The following is a 19,887-nucleotide window of genomic DNA, read 5'->3' as shown; positions in this document are numbered from 1 at the left end:
GGTAACTAATGAGGTTTTTTTTAATGCTATTTTGGAGTTTAGCTAATATTTTAGCAACATGCTAACGTTTTCAGCTTATGTGTTATCTGTTTTTTAGGCCAATTTAGGGTTTAGCTTCTATTCTAGCAACATGCTAACATTTTCAGCTAATGTGTCATCTGTTTTTAGGCCAATTTAGGGTTTAGCTTCTATTTTAGCAACATGCTAACATTTTCAGCTAATGTGTCATCTGTTTTTTAAGGCTATTTTGGAGTTTAGCTAATATTTTAGCAACATGCTAACTTTTTGGGGTAATTTATTATCTACTGAGGTTTTTAGGTTGATTTAGAGTTTAGAATCTATTTTAGCAACGTGTTTGACTAATTTAGTTACCTGAGGAAAAAAAGCTTACTGAGGAATTTTAGACTTTATTGGAGTTAAGTTTGTATTTAAGAAAAACACTCGATATTTTGGCAAAATTGGCATGTATTACAGATTTTTAAGCAGTTTTACAACAAATTTTTCTGAAATTTGGGTCAACTTCAGCACTCTTTTACAGTTCTTTAACGAAATGTCCAGTCTTTTAGCAAATTTAACACTTTACAAATAGCTTTTACATTTTCAGAAAATCCCTTCAGCAATTAAAGTAAATTGCGTCATCATTTTCAGCAAAAACTTCAGCAACTACTTTTAGCAAAAAGCATTCATACTAAGATAATGAAACTTTTCAAGTTTCTATTAATTTATTTAATCTTTAAGCCCACAAAACACTGCACTTTCCCATAAACCACTGCTGTTGGTTTCGGCAAAACAGCGCCCCCCTCTGTTGGCAAAACAAAATTACATCTCCTGGTAAAAATCCCCCTTGAAGGGTGCTTTAAATCTCAAGGTTACCCCAGGATTTCAGCCTTACTTTGGGTGAAATAATAATAGTGGAATCAGAGGGAAAAGCCCAGCAGTTTGGGCGTGCGCGTAAGCACGGAGTCCGTGTTTTTTTAGTCCACATTGCTAAAGAGTGGGCGTGCCTCGGCGGAGCAGAAAAGTGCGTAGCGCTGTTTTTCACTGTTTTCTAACCGCCTGCAAACGTTTTCCCCAATCGTACAAGCTGCACACAATGACAGATGATTGTGAGGTGAAGACGGGGCTCAGAAATGGTCGCCGTGGGTCTCCGGTTCACGCGTAAACACGCTTCCGCCACGGATACGCAGCGGGGCTTCGTCTTGAGGGCGCAGCCACAGCGCCGTGGCGCACTACTACCGTGTCCATTTAAACCCCGCAACACTTTAAAGACTTGCGCACTGAGTCCTCCACAATGACGGTGTTCCCTGCACACGCGTGCGCGCGTCCCGATCTCTAGTACATCCAGTGTCGCAGTTAATAAATACCTTCAAAAATCCACGTCCGATTTTTGCTGCAACGCGATCAAATCCGTGTTGGAAAAAAAAAAATAAAAAATCGGGTTGTGCTATGGATTTGACGCAAATATCGAGTCCAGAAGGCGAGAGGATCTGAGTGGAATCAGCACGTTATCCACACGCATGGTGCTGCTGCTGCTGCTGCTGGAGGTTGTTGTCGGAGCGTGCAAAATAGCTGCGCACTTTGTTTGGTTGAACCAACCCGGTGACGTCTCTATTGCGACCAGAGCGCTTCCAAGCGGAGCGGGGATTTATGTCTATTCTGCGTCCTGGGAATAAAAAGTAGCGTGGAGCAGCGGCGGCACAGCCATTACGCACACGCACAGGAACTGATGCAACTGCCTGAAGCTCCATCTGAATGAATGACTGCTCTGCTTCACCAGGATAAGCTATTAAAAAAATATTAATAAATAAGAAAATGTATATTTCACTGGCTAAAATAAAAAATATATATCAAAGTGTATGGATGTGTGGCAGTAATTGACATTCAAATTGATAAAATAAAAAAATATATAAAATTGATTTTATTTTATTTTATTTTTATAATTTCACAATATTTTGTTTAAATTTAATATACAGTTTCAGAAAATACCTAATTGGTTACCAGCCCTCCATTTCCCAACATTCCTTTGGACATGCCTCAATATTTGGCTGCAATTCACCGTTTCTCCTGCAGAGGGAGCTCGTCGCATTTTCATCCATGACTTTTTTTTTTTTAAACTAAAATATGTTATAGTTTCGAGAAAATCCAGTGATAGTTTAATGACATCATATATCCAACTAATACAAAAAAATCATCTAATGTTTTGTTGGAGTTTAATTTGTAGATGTATATCATTTTATTTTCAAAATAAGAGCCCTGTTACTGCATGTATAAGGTTTTTTATTTTTTTAAAACAAATTTTTAGTGTTTTGTTAAGCAATTTTGGATTCACATCTCTAATCCAACAACATAGACATTAATTTCAACAAAAAAGTCTGCCAAATGTTATTGTTCAGGGAGTTTATGCACTTCTTACAACATTTTTTTTAAGTTCCAAATGAGTATAGTCCTAGTATTGTATTCATTTTGGATGATACAATTCAATAAACATTAAAAAAAGTAAAAATAAAAAAACACATCTAATATTTTGTTGCCGTTTTATGAATTATTTAATTTGTAAATTTTTATCATGTGATTTTCAAACTATGTGTTAATTTTTGAAACCAAACTATTAGTGTTTATTAAACAAATTTGGTGGCAAAACTGTTTTTATTTGGATTCATATCTTTTATCCCACCGTATAAACATTCATTTCAACATAAAGTCTGTCAAATCTCAGTGTTCCAGGAGTTTTTGCACTTTTTAGAATATATTTTTAAAGCTGTCAATGAGCTTAGTCCATGCATTTTTTAAATTAAATGTGAATGATAAAAGTTAATAAAAATTAAAAACACAAAACATCTAATGTTCTGGGAAGAATTTTCTAACTTGTAAATGTAAATAATTTGATTTTCAAAATAAGATTCCTGTCATTGCATGAATAAGCCTTTAATCTTTTTACCAAATTAATGTTTTCTTTTAACAAAATTGGAGGTAAACTGTTTTTATTTGGATTCATATCTTTATTCCACCATATAAACATTCATTTCAACCATAAAGTCTGTCAAATCTCATTGTTCTAATAGATTTTGCATTTCTTAGAACATTTTTTAAAGCTGTAAATGAGCTTACTCCATCAGTTTTATTAATTTTGGATGAAAAAAGTTAATAAAAATAAAAAAAATCACAACATATCTAACATTTTGCTGCAGTGTTAGAAATAATCTAATTTGTAAATGTATATAATTTGATTTTCAAAATAAGATTCCTGTCATTTAATATATAAAATTTGAATTTTTTAAACCAAAAAGTCTGTTATATCTCATTGTTCCAGGGGTTTTTAAGATTTTTTTTTAAGTTTTCAATTAATTTATTTTATTTTTTTAGGTGATAAAAGTTAATGAGCATCCAAATGTGGAGGCGATACTTCTGGAACACACAAGATGGCACTCTTCTGCTGCCATTTCTTTCTTTTAACTCATCCTACATTAAGACAAACATTTACAACATCACAGAACACATTACGTTTCTTTTCTCCGCTCCTCACATTTACACCATACACGCTCCAGGTATTATTTATGCTTTTGGTTTGTGAACGTGATCATATTTCAGTCAACAAAGCACGTTTGGCAATTTAAAAGCAGCCGCCGGCAGCAACAAGCTGATAATGAAGTGTCAAAAGACAGTTTAGGAGGTGAGTTTCTAAGATTCCTGTTGATTTGGGAACTTTTCTTCAGATTTGGATGAAGATATTGAAGATGTGCTGATAAAAACAACAAATAAAATAGCAAAAAATGAAATACAAGTCAGGATTTTATTTAAAAACCACATTTTATTAGTGGAAAATCTGAATTTTGCAAAGATTTCAAGACCTTGTAAAAAAAAAAAAAAAGAAATGTGGAAACAATTTTGGCTTCTGCTGTCTGGATCTTTTCCAAGCGCAGCAGCTGAGACAGAAGACTCATCCTTCAATGACTTAAGCAAGCTCTTCAGTTTCAAACCGGGTGTCCCTGCCACCTCTGTGCACCACCACCCGACGTCAAAACGTCCAGGAAAAAGGGGGCGCTTGTCAGAAGAGGAGTACATTCAGTACACACATGAGGATTTCTGTCCAAACTGTACATTCAGTTCTATTCTTAATATTCAGAGTGAAACAAAAGAGATATTTGTAGAGTGGAATACATACAATGCAACATTATCAGACCCCTTTGCACCGTTTGGTGAATCCGCCCATACTAGGAAATGAGGGCTTCCTGTTGTTTCTAGAGCCTTCCTGCAGAAAGGTTGAGATACATTACCCTTACTCACAGGGAAGATGAACACCGCGTTAGACAAAATGACCCTCACCAGATTCCCTCTTGTGCTTTCTGGGTGTTTCATAACACTTCTCATGTGTGGTAAGTCGATGATTTATCTGATCCATTTCTTCTATAATTGAATACAAGACAAATTTATTTGAGGTTTTCTAATTTCATTTTATGTTCCTGATGGACACTAAAAATATCATGAAACTCTTAGTTTTGTTGTTTGAGAGACTTTTTTTAGAGAGGATGCAGTGAGGACTTCCCTTTAAAAAAATGTGTTAAACTAAACTTTATTGAGAGTTAAGTTTCTTAACAGCTTGTTTTAGGCAACAAGTAGAATAATCTCCTTTAATTTCTTATTTTATTGACACTCAACTGGGATTTGTGAGCCTAACAAAGAAGCAACCCAACAATCTTAAATCAAAGACTTCTTAACGTTTGAATTTATTTCCATCTAGGAAAAAATACATTTTTACTTTTAATTAAATGCTACATTTTATAGTTAATTTGGTTCGTCGCATATTTGAGACGGCGGGTATTAAGGGGTTAACGTCTCTGGTAAGCTTAAAAATATATGAAAAAATGTTTTTTCTGCTCAAATGAATGAATAAAATTCTATTTGAGTTTCGTTCGGCCGGGCTCACATAAATATGTGCGCTGAGGGATTGTTTTGGACCACTTTTTCCAAACATTTGTTTGGCCTGGAACCGACGAACCTGTCCGTGGCGTTTACAGAAGAGGTTTTCCGCCAAGACGTCTCTTTGTTTTTAACTCGAGAGTCCAAGACAAACTCCGGAGGAGGTCTTTACGAAACATGGCGAGGGGGGGGTCAACAGCAGTCGACAGGAGGCCCACAATGGTTTCGGAGGTTAGAGGTTAACTGAAACCTTTCTTTAAAAACAGCCCCCCAGAACCACCACCACCACCCCCCACCTGGCTCGACGTCCTGAATTTGTTCGTCATTTTACCCCACGCGACGTCTGTTGGTCCGTGCGTGAACTCCCAGTTGTGAAACAACCGAGAGTCTTGCAAGCGGCGCCCCTCTCGCTGTTCCTCATCCTGTGCCTTCCTCTTTACCCCGACTGTCCCCCCCCCAACCACCACCCTTCTTTTCCTGCAGCTCCTCCCATGAAAAGACACATTTCCTGATGTCATTACTAAATCATAACGCGGCTCGGGCAAACAGATGTTGGTCTCTGTGACACAAATTTACAAGATTTATTGTGAAACAGCTTCAAATATACTGATGACAATGTACCGCCTCCGACACAACAGCTGGCCACTCCAGTGAGATTAACCTAAATATGAAATGGTGGCGTCCTGCACAGCACACCCTACATCCTCCCAAAAAACGCTAAGCCCCTAAATGTTTACTTATGTTTCCTATTTGGCAGAGGCAGCCCAAAAGGCAAATAAATCACATGCTGAGCGCTGGCCAGGCCTTCCACTGTGAGAAACTGAGACTAAAAAGCAGAACAAGAGTTAAAGAGTAAAGGGTTTTCAGATGTGCGTCCAGCCCCAGCTTGGGTGTGCTCCTTTTATTTAGGGAGAATGGAGATCTTTGCAGCCTCCACCCCTTTCAAAAAGAGGAAGGAAAACTTGCTCTGGAGAAGGACGAGCTGCTGCCAAGGTGCAGGGCCATCAGACAGATCCTTCAGGAACATCTGGTAGCAGCGGGGAACATTGTTTGGACATCTGGTGACCGAAGACGACACTGCGCCCATTCCTTCCTGTTTTGTTTCCTGGCATGCCTTGCTTAAGAGGTCTGACACGCTTAGATCTGGGGGAAACGCACCTTTACTGGTTCTGTCTGACATGAAGGGAGCACTTGGTTTCTTTGGGGTATTCCTCTCCTTTCTCTCTGGTGAGTGTGTGGTCTTCCATCTGCAGATGGATTCCTGTCTTGGTGGAGAAAAGAATTCATGAGCTGCAACAAGGAAAAAGACTCATTTAGCTACAATGATGTAGTAATTCTGAAAATGTCTTTTTGTTTCTCTTCCTTTAGCGACTGCAGCCACAAACGAGTCCACTGGTAGGTGGAATTATTACTATTTTTATTATAATTATTCTGTTTTTGTTCTTATTTTCTTTTTGTGGTTTTGTTCTAGTGACTTGTGGAAGCGGGCAAATTTGTGAATCGCTTTGCGGCATTTGTGAGGAGGTTTTCGGAGGGCCAACAATGGATTGTCTTTCTGCCCTCTTTGAACATTCATGTCTGCCCAAGTTTAACTATGCGATGGACTTAATGAACACAACGGACTGGTGTGTCTGGGGTAACGTGAACAGGTGAGTTATTTTCAGTGTTGCACAAAAGATTTTCCTCACTCTGTAAAGGCTGAACCATTAAATAATTGACAGAAAATGCTAATCTTTTGAACTTCCCTGCCTAAGGCCAAGTGGGCCCCATATGGTTCAAAAGTGGACATAAATGTGGACCCAAATGGGGTTTGTCCGCAGTTTCTGTGGTGGCTCCACCTGTGTTTGACCACATTGGGTTAAGTGGGGACTCAGTAGGTTAGCTCGCTACGCTAGCCAGTCGCCCGGTGGACAGTGTAGCGTGCTAGCAAGCTCCGCTGTAGCCTGTAAGTGGCACCTCTGTAGCATGCTAATGAGCTCTTCTGTAGCAAGCTAGGAAACGCCGCTGTGGTATGCTAGCGGCTTCTCTGTAGAATGCTAGCGAGCTCCACTGTAGCATGCTAGCAAGCTCCTGTACAGTGAACTAGCGAGCTCCTCTGTATTGAGGTAGCGAGCTCCTCGGCATTGAGCTAGTGAGCTCCGCTGTAGCATGCTAGCGAGCTCCACTGTATTGAGCTAGTGAGCTCTTCTGTATTGAGCTAGTAAGCTCCAGTGTGGCATGCTTGCGGCTCCTCTGTAGCATGCTAGTTAGCTCCACTGTAGCATGCTAGCATGCTCCTCTACAGTGAGATAGTGAGCTCTGCTGTACTGAGCTAGCGAGCTCTGCTGTAGCAAGCTAGCAATCTCTTCTGAAGCATCCTAGCGAGCTTCGCTATAGCATGCTAGCGAGCTCCTCTGTAGCATGTTAGCAAGCTCCTCTGTATTGAGCTAGCGAGCTCCTCGGCATTGAGCTAGTGAGCTCCGCTGTAGTATGCTAGCGAGCTCCACTGTATTGAGCTAGCGAGGTCTTCTGTATTGAGCTAGTGAGCTCCACTGTAGCATGCTAGCGGCTCCTCTGTATCATGCTAGTTAGCTCCACTGTAGCATGCTAGCAAGCTCCTGTACAGTGAACTAGCGAGCTCCTCTGTATTGAGCTAGCGAGCTCCTCTGTAGCATGCTAGCAAGCTCCACTGTAGCATGCTAGCATGCTCCTCTACAGTGAGATAGCGAGCTCTTCTGTATTGAGCTAGCGAGCTCCTCGGCATTGAGCTAGTTAGCTCCGCTGTAGCATGCTAGCGAGCTCTTCTGTATTGAGCTAGCGAGGTCTTCTGTATTGAGCTAGTGAGCTCCACTGTAGCATGCTAGCGGCTCCTCTGTGTCATGCTAGCGGCTCCTCTGTATAATGCTTGTTTGCTCCACTGTAGCATGCTAGCAAGCTCCTCTACAGCGAGCTAGCGAGTTCCTCTGTATTGTGCTAGCGACCTCCTCTGCTGTAGCATGCTAGCAAGCTTCCCTGTAGCATGCTAGCGAGCTCCTCAGTATTGAGCTAGCGAGTTGACTAATATAGGGTTAAATGGTCTTAAATCCTTGTATGAAATTTGATAATAATTTGACATTATTTTCAAAACGGTTTTACTAAAACATAGTTTATGAAATTTACATTTTTTTCACATTGAATCAACCCAGTAAAAGTTCCTTTTCATGTTTCACTCCAAATTATCATGTTTTTCTTACAGAAACCTTTTTTAAATTTAACATGAAAGTTCTTCAAAAACCGCCTGTGTCCATCTCCTGAAATATGATACGTTTGGCGTTAAAGGGTTAAGGGTGTGTGATTAATCAAATTAATCGATGAATGGTTTATATTCTTACGATAGAAACAGATCGAGGTTTCTAATCGATCTCTATATTATAAAATCGTTTAAATAAGGATAAAAATCAATTATAATTGATATATTAAAGTATCGTTTGGAACCACCAAATGGTTCCAGAGCGCGGCTGTGTCTGCAGCTCACCGCTCCCCCAGTGTATGGGCGTTGACATATATTATTTCACTGGACAAAACAAGAAATTGTGAAATCATACCAAAGCCTTCACCGTGACTTCCATAACACAATTCTAAATAAAAGGCGTTTGGATCTTGACCTTCTTTGAACCAGCAGATACTTCCTATTTGGAACACGAGAGGAGGACATATGTCCAGTGATTATACAGTCAATGGGATAATTACGGGGGTCAAATTTCAGCTAACTCAGTCAACTTTAAAGGGTAACCAAACAGGGAAGTTGAAGACTGACTCCACCCACATCCAGTCAGAGGGGCGGGGCTTGGGGTATCATAGCTGGAGCTGCAGATCTTGACGTTAGAGTTCTGAAATTTCAAATGTAATACATCATTTCAACCTGTAGAGGGCAGCACGCAGATGGTTTTTGACTATATTTTCAAGAATTAAACAAGTTTATTTTCATTTATTAAAACTTGCAGCAATTTTAAAGGCCCATTTATATGGATCATCAAAATGCACTAATACGTGATTTCTGTTTTTTCTGACTCTTCAGTTTATACAGCAACTTAAGCCTTTGCACAGAAGAGATGTCCGACTGCCTTCAGATCCCGTGGCCCAACCCACTGGTGGAAGATTTTTTTGTGGATATTCACTCCGCATATTTTAAGGAGTGTCCCACAGAAGAGTTCAGTGACCCCACACCAGCAACCGTCTTCGCCCTGGTGATCACTCCCATCTGCCTGATCCCCGTCATGGTCAGCCTGGTGGTGCTCAAGACCAAAAATGGCGACGGGAGCTCCTGATGATCCGGAATCTACTTCCTGCTTTCTCTACCAGAACTATTAGTGCAGCTTTGAATCTCTGCAACTCACAACTCACCTGCAGAAGAAGAAACAAAACACAAATTTATGTTCTTTCTAAAAACTATTTCTCATTCTATACTGTATCACATTTACTGTATCTAAAGTTCTACGATAAAGACTGAGACAAAACTTGTTTTTAACCACTCAAGTGAACTTTACTGAATCACTCAGAGAACAGAGCTACGTTTATACATGTAGAGTGGATCGTTTTTATGACTAAAGCTGAGTGGCTTGCTGATGAGAAATAGATGTATTGGATCTACATTTTTTCACCTTTTTTGTGACAAATCCAGTTGGGAGATTCCTGGTTGAGCCATCGTGTCTAGGAAGTTTGGAGTCAGAGGTTACTGTTGACACATCATGTTTGGATGTGATTGATGAGGTTCACCTCCTGATCTCTTTTTAATGAAATTGTTTTTTTTTTAAGACAAAACACCAATAGTCTGTGTGCAACAGTAAAATGCACTGAGTCATGTCAACATGACAAAAGTTTGTATCTTTTACTTGCATCATTGCATCATGATGGGTGTAGATTGTTTAGTTTTGAATGACGACAAGCTGTTTGCTTTCAGAAGTGGAACAAAATCTCTATTTAATATTTTAACTTTTGTTATTTGGGGAAACTGAGAGATCACAGTGCACTATATCTGTTCTTACTCTGTGTTACTTTTTATTTTAATCTTTAAAAACAATTAAATCTCCAGTTAAGTTTTTGCCTGATGCTTTTTTTCTTTTTGAAACCACTGGTTCCTGCATCTCTTGAATAAAAAATGCAGTGAGAATGTTATTTTTTACCATAAACTTCTCATCTTTTTAAGTGTTAGATTGAAACTATTCAAACCCTTTCCTGTTGGGTGTTAGAGGAACTTGGACAGATGGCTTTTCTCCTCAGTATCTGAAGTGTAGAGCAGTAGATATGCATCACACCCTCATCTGGCACGCATGAATTTGTACTGTTTGCTCTTTTTTTTGTATGTGAGTGTGTATGAAATAGATATAGTGTATTTAGTTATCTTCTTTTTAATCATTTTTGCCCAATTTTCTTATTGTAAGTGCAAACAAAACATCATATTTGATGGAAAAGATTCAGTTTCAATAATTAATGAGGATTCTGGTATGTATATTTATTCATTTAAATGCTAAAACAGCATCCAGTTAAATTTTAGGTTAAATTTTAGGTTTTTAGGTTATGTTCCTGGAAAACCTCTACAACAAAAGTGCATCTTTAGCTTTAAAAAGTCAAAACTTACACATTTTAATGTTCCTGAATACATTAAAATATAAGTACTTTTGGTTTTAAAATAATAAAAATCAACAGAATCTATGACACAAACCTGCACGCGTGCTTGACAGCCTGAAGGACAGTTTGCCCCCTAGTGGCCAAATGCAAAACTACAATACTGTCCCTTAATCACAAGCTTGGCTAATTTCTACAAAAAATACTGTCAAAAAATGACAGTTGTCCCCAGAAATTCCCATCAATTACCATATTCTGATTTATTGTTTTTAATGTCTGAACCTCTTTAGGCTTTCTCTGTGACACTGATTGGAATGGAGATCCTTTCAGCCTTCAGCTAAAACCACTCATCTCGGAAAATGAGTTACAAATACTATTTTTTCCCTCTAGGGATTATTAAAGTATTGTTTTTGTTGAATTAAACATTAATCTAAAATAGCTTTTCTTTTTATTCAGAGAAAATTGTTTTTATTTTAGATTGTCTAATTGTGTTTCATGATTATTTTAAAAGCACACGATGCATTTAAACAGAGTTTTGGGGGGAAAAATGTTTACAATCTCCGAGTTGTGTCACTGCATAGTTATACAACACAATGAGATGCCTTAACTTATAACAGTTAACTTTTAAAAACATGATCCCACAGGCCAAAGTGTCAGGACTCTTTACCGACACTGAAGCAAACCGACTTTGTTTCCACCACCAAACTCATAAATTCACATATCAAGCACTTCACAAACAATTCTTTTAACAAATGCACAGAAACACCTTCATATTTCTGCAACAGCAGGTTTTTTAAAGCATTTCCAGGCAGTGGGAGGTGGCAGGTTCGGGCGTGAAGGATGTGCTGCCCTCGCCGTTTGACCGATGCGCGGGATATCTGGCTGAGTGGTTGGAAAGATGGCAGGTAAGGGCATCTTTGCATCAGCTGCTGCTGGTTTTGGCAGACTTTGCAGTCTAGTGGGGACTTTGGCACAAACACTGAGAAACATAACTTAAAAAATTGACTGAAAGAGGAAAAGTTATTGATGTGTCATTGATGGATGATTGATATTTTATTTGTACCTTTTGTATCAATTAGCACTCAGTATTCATTTTCTTTTGCATGTACATACAGGAGGTGTGCCAGAATTGATGAAAATGGAAAGACTGCACCCACCGATGCGAGTCATTCAACGTGACATGAGTAATTATTTTGCTGTGTTGGAGCCAGGCAGCTGGCACGGCTGCTCCAGAGCTGACCGTTCAGCTGGCTGACACCGCTCTGGCAGCGCGGGACTCCACATCCAAGTGGGTTTGACATGAGAACTGCTGCCCGGTCACTCCGAATGAACTCAAAAGAAATACGGAGAAGTGGCAAACCCCGTTTCCCTCCACATCAACACATTTTTCCATTTCTACAGCGAGGACGGCCCAGGAAAACAGAGCTGAAGGTCAACGCTGTTGGTGCAGCGGCAGCACAATTAAAAGCAAAATACCTGATTGACAGTTTGAGCTAACACGTCATTTCGCTATAAAACCTGTTTTGGAAGTTGTCAAAAACATTTTTTTAGCCTTGAAGAGCAAAAACATAGTGCTAAAAATTAGCGTTTGCAATGTATAATGATACGATATGTATCATGATATGTATCACGATATCGTATTGTGATACATATCATATCGTGAGACACGATATGTCTCACGATATATATCCCAAGATACGATATTGTAATACATATTGTATCATGAGACATGTATCACGATACGATATGCATCACGATATGTATTACGATAAAGTATCTTGGGATATATCGTGAAACATGTCTCACAATATGATATGTATCACGATATATCCCAAGATACAGTATCGTAATACATATCGTATCGTGAGCCATGTATCACGATGCGATATGCATCAGGATATGATATGTATCACGATATATCCCAAGATACGGTATAGTAATACATATCATATCGTGAGACATGTCTCACGATATGATATCAATCAATCAATCAATCAAGACACTTTATTAATCCCCTGTCTCATGATACGATATGTATTACAATATCGTAACTTGGGATATATATTGTGATACATATCATGTCTCACGATATGACATGTATCACAATACAATATCATGATACATATCGTATTGTGATACATGTCTCACGATATGATATGTATCATGATATATCCCAAGACTCTACCAGAACCATTTTTTAAAAACTTTTTTAGGACTATGCCTTAGAAAAAAAAACTTGAATATTAATACATCTTTCATCGTAATAAAATCGTGAAATAACTTTTTTTAATGATCACATTAAATACTGCAAAAGTTGCTTTTACCTACAAATTCAAGGTGTGTTTCTTTTCATTTTTTAAAGGGAGCAGTCAATATTGTGTAAATTCCATGACGAAATATTCTACAGTATAAGAAAAAAAATTTGAATGAATGTGCTTTAAAGGGGCTCTTCTACTTTTTGAGGTTTAAATGCATTTTACTGTTCATTCCTCACTATAACGAACCCCAAAGCGGCATTTTGAACCTGCGCTGTCTGCAGCAGCCCCTCCCATACCCACAAAAACGAGCGGTTGGAAACGTGCTGACCTAAGATCGTTGCCAACAGCTTCGCCAGGAAGAGTCTGCTCTGACAGCTCCGCCCCCAGACTAACAACCTTCGATTTCTCCACAGAGCTAGCGGTGATCAGCAAAAAAACTTTAACTTAGATGCAGAATACCGTATATCTTCCAGTTTTTTTCCTGTCTTCAACAAATTCCAGCTCAAATAGGTGTTTGTTTCTCAATTTTACTCAATATTATTTTGGAATAAATCAATCAAATTATTAAATAACTTTCAATATTTTGTCCTCCTTAAAATATATATTCTGTCAATATGAATGTTACAAGATAACATTGGGCCGTTAATAATAGTAATATAAAACACACTTGACTGAAACGGTTCAGGAGCCTGAATAGTCGCTTCAAAAAAGGAAAAAAAGAAAAACTCTTTTCAGAACCATTTCAGTGTGAGAACAGGATAAAGGAGAACACAACAATGTGGCTAAGAAACTTTATGTACTTGACAGTTAGCGTCGCAGCTCCATTTTCTCACAATTACCCGTATAACACGTATTTTAACGCTCATCGCCACGACGACGACCTTTTTATACACATCACTCTGATCCATCAGGTCGCTAAACTTGAATCTGTAGTCATAAAGTTTTGACTATAGAGCACATTTGCTCATAAATATTTAATTAAACATTGTCAGCATTTTTAATCGATACAAGTATCGCCAAACGAAATATCGCAATATATCGCCAAATCGATTTTTTCCCCCTACACTCTGACTAAAACCATACCTGACATGCTTTATAAGCTACAGCTATCAAAACAACCTTTGCACCAATAAACAAGCTTTTATTTGGATTGTGAGGACACCACAAACCTTTTTAAACTTTGTCTTTTGTTGATTTAGAAGGGTAACCTTTAAAGGGAAAACAGGAGAGGAACTAAAATATCAGCCTTTAGCAATACGATCTAAATATTTGCACCAAAAATTAGATTTATTTTGTATTTTTCTGCATGTTTATTGCATTTTTACATAAACAATTCTCTTGAACTAATACTAATGGCTTTGTTCCATATTGAGGTTTAGTTTAGGATAGAATATAGCATTTTAAAACGTTTAATTTAATTTAAAAAAAATTGCTTCATTTGTAAATGATATGTTGTCACTCTATACACATTTGTGTCAGTCTGCAGCCAGAGAGGTTCCGAAATAACAAACCGAGAAGGTGAAGCGTTTCTCACAGCTTGCCAAGATCAACATGACCTTCATGTATCAGCCAAGCAAACCGTGAAATATACCCGGTGTTATTTTTCAACAGGAAAAATAATCATAAAATCATGCACTTTAGCTTATTTTTTTCACTTTTAGTATATATCTGTTGGTTTTAAGAGGTGACATTTGCTGAAATGGAAGCTTAAAAGTGAGTTTCACAGATGGGACGGCCCCATCTGCTGCTCTGTTGTCGGCTTGACTCTTGTCAGGTCGAACGTGGGATGAACTTTATCAAAGTCCCTCTGAATTTGTCATGTTTGCGAGCCGACGAGGAGGAAGTAGAGGTAAGTATCTGCTTAAAACATGTAGAATATGGTCATCTGATCCATCTAAATGTACTTATGAGGGGGCAAACATTTTTTTTGTCAAAATATGCTGCATAAAATATATATTTTGCATTTGTGATTTTAACAAAAATGGCCGCCTCTAGATGGCATTCTTGCACAGCTCACTGCAGAGGTGCAGAGACTCAAATGTGGTCCTTTTGTCAAAGTATTACAGAGATATAATAGCTGCTGATTACTTCATTTTCTATATTTTCAATGCAGTTGCTCAGGATATTTGAAAAACACTCAATTTTTAATGATAACATTTTGCATTTATGTTTAAAATTTTGACTAAACTTGCAGCTCAATGACAAGTTACATTCATTAAATAAAAAAAAAAGAATAAAAACTGAAAACTAGCCACCTAAAATTAAATTAAATTACTTTTAATTGTCAGTATATTATATTTACTGGTTTGAAATTCTTTTTTTAATGTTTGTTGCAGCAATTTCTTAAATATTAATGAGGATAAAAATAAGTGAGCGTTATTTATGATTTCAAAAAGTTTAACTTCCTGTTTAATTAAGCAATTCCCTCTTTTTCGTCAATGCATTTGTGCCTGCAGTGTTCTTAATTGAGCCCATCCTGGTATTATTTTCTCATCAACTGACTACTGGCTCCTGAAAAGTTTTAACTTTTATGTCGCATCTGCTTTTCTAAGCTTTTTATTTAAATGAGTTTATTTATTTTTTTATGAGAAAGCCCTTCAGTTTGGCAGCGTTTGATGCGTCCACAAATGCTCATTTTCACCGCTCGGAGATATATATATATTTCTGATATCTCCTTAGAATACAAGAGACAAAATCCTGCTCTGTATTTTGAATGGTTTCCACTCTAATCACAAAAGAAAAAAAAAATTCTATGAAATCTGTCAGAGCACAAAAGCACGGAAACAGATGCATACCGGTCGCAGTACGCACGAATACGTGAGCGGCTTCATACAAAACATGAAGCGACTGAAAGGTACAGACAGGTAAAGGTATCTTCATTTCACAGGTTTTTTCACAAACAAAACTTTTATTGTACTCGTCTGTTTACCCTGAACTGTGTGTCATTACTCCAACAAAACATCAGGGATTGAGCCCAAACAGATCTAGTTTATGCTTCTATAATGTGTACAGCTTTAATGTGAATGCAGGAAAAACCTTTGATCTGAGCCTCTTTTGTGTCTGGAACAGTTAATGCTGCAAAAGCAGTAAAAAAAAGCTGATGGAAAATCTCATAAGCCACATTTGCTATAATAACTGTGGCAGAATCGATGGAACTTTATGTTTCCACAAGCAATGTTGATTAAAACAAGGTTTTGGGACATTTTGTCTGAATTTTATTATTTTTTTACAAGGTTTGTGAATGCACACAACATTCAAGCAATATGATATCTATGAAATATATATAAAAAATTGATTTTTTTTTCATTAAATTAAAGACTGAAGTTAGTTTGTGATACTGTCAAGCAGTTTTTTTCATTTTTATAGCAGGTGACAATTTTCAGATTTCTGTCAATCAAATTTCTAAGATGAAAGAGGAACTGATGATTAAACTTTTCAGCTACAAAAGTATATTTTAATTATAATTGTATCATTTTTAGCTAAAAGGAAAAACTTGTGTCGTTTTCTAGGACATAGCTTCTGCGGAGCGACAGGAATTCATTAGAAATTTGATTTTAAGTTGTGGGCGGGAACATCAGCGATGAGCAATCCCGCCCCCTTTTTCCTCCCCGCTACTGAGAGCTCAGTCACATAAACACTGAGGAGAGCCATTAGTGAAGGAGCTGTCAATAAAAAAATATTAATAATAGCCTGAGCAGATCTCAACACTTTGTTTCTTTCTTTCGTTTATTTATTTATTTATTTATTTTTTTAATAAATTTTATTAAAAACATCAGTTTCAGCATGGAACAGAAGCTCCGCCCCAACTGTTTGGTTCTATTTTTCTATGGACCTAAAACTAGGTCCTCAAGAAGTACGGGTCGGTACTGTTTAATGGGTCCATTTAACAATTAAAACGTTTAAAATACCGGATCGATCCGGACCAGACCGGCTTAGACAACGTCTTGAAAATGGAACATATCATCGTGTCTGTGGAAAGTGTATTGTGAAGTATTCATAGGGTAGTGTTAGTTGCTACCACTAACTATGTATGGGTGACGCTGTCGTGCAGTATCCTCACGCCACTCTCTCTCCATCAACTGGACTCCTAATGGGTGTGCATATGATATGCAGGTTCCTATAGGAGACCCGTAGAATGCCCACATAAATTATGTCTATTTTCATAAATTCTAACAATCAGGCTGCATGCAAAGTCCTTGCATAGTGTGCAGGATTTCGAGGGTTAAAAAGGTGTAAAAGTCATACCATGTGCCTGCGTCTCATCTAGTTCACTCACTTTTTTTTTAACCCATCCTTGCTTTAGAAGTGTTTAATACAACCTGTCACCCGCAGCATGCCCATAGGAAAAAAAACCAGTGTAAACATTTTTACTCTACGGCTTCATCTATCTATCTTTTATCAATGTTTATATGTTTTTCTTTTCAGTATTGTGGTATCAGGTATCAAAACTACATTTTTCATTATTATAAACACACAAAGTCATGGCAGGCAAACACAAACATGACATTTTTTTATATCTAAAGTTCAGTCTTGTTTGTTTTAAAGCTGTCTTCAGTTAATCATGAGTCAGACACGACTAGGTTTAGGAAAGCAGTTTATTTCAGACTGCAGTGTCAAGGTAAGTTAGGACAGGCGTTTCGTGTGTTTCATGAAGCTGTGTGCCCTCATCCTTAGTTGAGTCATGCTTTGATTTACATTTCTAAAGACGCCAGTTTAAAGCTAAACGCTATTGAAATACAGAGAGGCTTTGGCTCCAAAGAAGGGATGGCTCTGCCAGGATTTAAACACAACTTTGGTCTGAGCCAGATTTCATGAAGGGTAATACCCAGACGTTTAGTCACCAGTCAGCAACAACACAGCTGTTAAATAATGTTGCTAAATCATCTGCTAGTTCAAATTAGTGGGCGGTTTTAAACGGCCTGCTGGCCCATGAGGGTGAAAAGCTTGTCCCACACCTCCACTTTCATGATGGCATTGCCCATGGGACACATGGTGGCCTTGATATCAAGATAGTCGCCCACATAATTGATCCCTGACCCATTGGCCTCCGCTCTGACGAAGCCGTGCTCACGCTCCTTCTTCTCGTAGTACATCTGTTTGAACAAATCTTTGTCGCAGTTGCGCCCCTTCTTATAGATGCCCACCGCAAACCAGTTTTTGTACAAGTTGTAATCCCAGGGAACTGAGAACATGATGGCCAGGGTTTCGGTGTGGTCCCTCTGCGTCCTCTCGAAGAGGTCGTAGGTGAGGACGCCAACGCTTCCGGTGGCGCTGCCGCTGGACTTCGTGAAAGTGCAAACCTCCGTCTTCAGAGGGCGCACGCTGGGTTGAGGGGGGTTGTGCGTTACCCCGTTTTCAAGGTGAACCCTAATGAACAAACATGAGTATTTATTGCACACCTTATACAGATATAATCCCATCCTGAGAATCTAACAGTCCTTACTTGGGGTTCAAGAGGCAATAATTGTTGGTGAGGTTTGTGATTTCGACAATCACGCTTCTTCTACTGTTCACATCAGCTGCTACTGCTTCGGCAGACTCCATCATCAGCTTTAAAGACCAGGATGTTTCAGGACCAGCAGATTCAAGGAAGAAAGGTGTGACAAGTTCCCCCAAAGCACAAAGGAGCTCAAGAGAAATTGAATTCATTATGATATAGAACACACAGCTGACATCTGTTCTGCCACCACACTCCACTGACATTACACTGACCTTCAAAGGCACACATCCACTACAGCTAATTATGAATGAGGCATTTCACAGGCTAATGAAATTTCAAAACAGTTGTGAACAATCAGAGTATGGCGGCGGTCTCATAAGACGCAGCACAACTTCAATTACAGCTCTAAGTACCAAGCAATAATGAAGAAACTGCAAGCATAAAAGAAAATGATCTTCCCTTTTATTAACAAACCAAGAGATAAATCAAACAAATGTCTCATCTGACTCGTACTCTGCAAATAGACAAGAGCAAAGGAGGCATTCCCTGTACCGTCTCTAATAAACGTTCCTGCACTGTTCTCAGTGACTTACCCGCTCCGAGCGCTCCAAGCGTGTGTTACCTGGACTAGAATCTATTTCTCACATTTTTTTTCACAAAGATGGGACCATTACCCTCCCACTCGCCACATAACCACATTTAAGCCCGCCACACCCTCATGACATACACCTTTAAAAGCCATGGCTCAGACCGAAAGATGACTAGCACTGCGGATAATAGCGATGTCTTTAATCAGACACACCTATGTGAGGAAACAATTTCTGGCTACGATACACCAAATGGTGCCACCGCCCCGTCTGGCAAAAATTGAGCTTTTGGGAATCATGTTTCTGTGGTATTGTGCAACAAAGATGAAGCAAACACTTCACGCCAAGACAAATATGAGGTTTTATCTCTTGCTCAACCTTTCTTCTCCAATTTCCCACAACTTGGATTGTAAATGTGCCGATTATAAAAACATCTCTTCAGATTTTCCATCTGCTCCCACTGATTAGAATTGCATGGATTCCAATAAGAGATTAAAAAATAATTACTATTCATCAGTAATAATGAAAGAATATAGAGTGAAAATAATCTACACAAGTAGCAGAAGTCTGAATGGTTTATTACCATAATCAAAGAGAAGGGAGTCTACACTGTACGTGAGCCCAAGACATGAGGTAATGAGGAATCAATGAGCTGGTTGTCAGATATTGATATCTTTTAGTGGACACAAAATAAAAATGACAGCAAAATCAGTCTTCATCTCCATAAAGCTTCTTTTTATTCATTTTTTTAAGACGACAACAGTGGTCAGATCCAATATTCCAGGGGTGTCAAACTCCATCGCACAAGGGGCCAAAATCCTAAACACACCTTAGGTCATGGACCGGACAGGATAAACATTTATTGAACACTCTAAAAGAAAATTTTTAAAACTTTAAAAAATGTAACTTTTAACATAATTATGAGCTAGATACATAGCATTACCTGCAATCATGAGAGTGTGAATGTTGTAAGCTGAATTTGGAAGCTGATGATGCTGAAATTGGTAGCTTTAAACACTGGAACTAATTTCTAAAAATGCTAAAGCTGAAGCCAATAGCTGAAATAATTGTACTGATAGCTGAAAACAATGAAGCCAATAGT

General features: G+C 38.3%; 3 protein-coding genes across 4 annotated transcripts in view; 1 reads left to right on the top strand and 2 right to left on the bottom strand.

The window, feature by feature from the left end:
- The window catches only part of ezh1 (enhancer of zeste 1 polycomb repressive complex 2 subunit), a gene marked incomplete in the record, with an annotated part of 16,936 nt that extends 15,146 nt beyond the window's left edge, over positions 1-1,790 (bottom strand). The window contains 1 exon segment of the mRNA XM_024271735.2: positions 1,365-1,790.
- Positions 1,791-3,803: 2,013 nt separating this feature from the next.
- Positions 3,804-9,978, top strand: ramp2 (receptor (G protein-coupled) activity modifying protein 2). Of its 2 annotated transcripts, none has more exons than XM_024271736.2 (4): positions 3,804-4,373; positions 6,286-6,312; positions 6,389-6,566; positions 8,954-9,978. In XM_024271736.2, exons 1-4 carry the CDS (start codon positions 4,292-4,294, stop codon positions 9,201-9,203), a joined length of 537 nt encoding a protein of 178 aa, XP_024127504.1. In that variant the 5' UTR covers positions 3,804-4,291; the 3' UTR covers positions 9,204-9,978. The 2 variants fall into 2 exon arrangements, with proteins under 2 accessions (XP_024127504.1, XP_024127505.1); XM_024271737.2 differs by lacking the exon at positions 3,804-4,373 and adding an exon at positions 4,901-6,144 and having other exon boundaries at positions 8,954-9,290.
- A 7,361-nt stretch (positions 9,979-17,339) lies between these two features.
- On the bottom strand, positions 17,340-19,682 carry apnl (actinoporin-like protein). Its single transcript, XM_024271738.2, has 2 exons — positions 18,202-19,682; positions 17,340-18,125 (listed from the first exon to the last, which is right to left on the bottom strand). Exons 1-2 carry the CDS (start codon positions 18,459-18,461, stop codon positions 17,669-17,671), a joined length of 717 nt encoding a protein of 238 aa, XP_024127506.1. The 5' UTR covers positions 18,462-19,682; the 3' UTR covers positions 17,340-17,668.
- Positions 19,683-19,887: the final 205 nt, after the last annotated feature.

This window comes from Oryzias melastigma, linkage group LG8 (genome assembly GCF_002922805.2).
Source record: "Oryzias melastigma strain HK-1 linkage group LG8, ASM292280v2, whole genome shotgun sequence".
NCBI classification, from domain to species: domain Eukaryota; kingdom Metazoa; phylum Chordata; class Actinopteri; order Beloniformes; family Adrianichthyidae; genus Oryzias; species Oryzias melastigma.
Note: the sequence above shows the minus strand (reverse complement) of the source record. Positions and strands in the feature narration are given on the sequence as shown.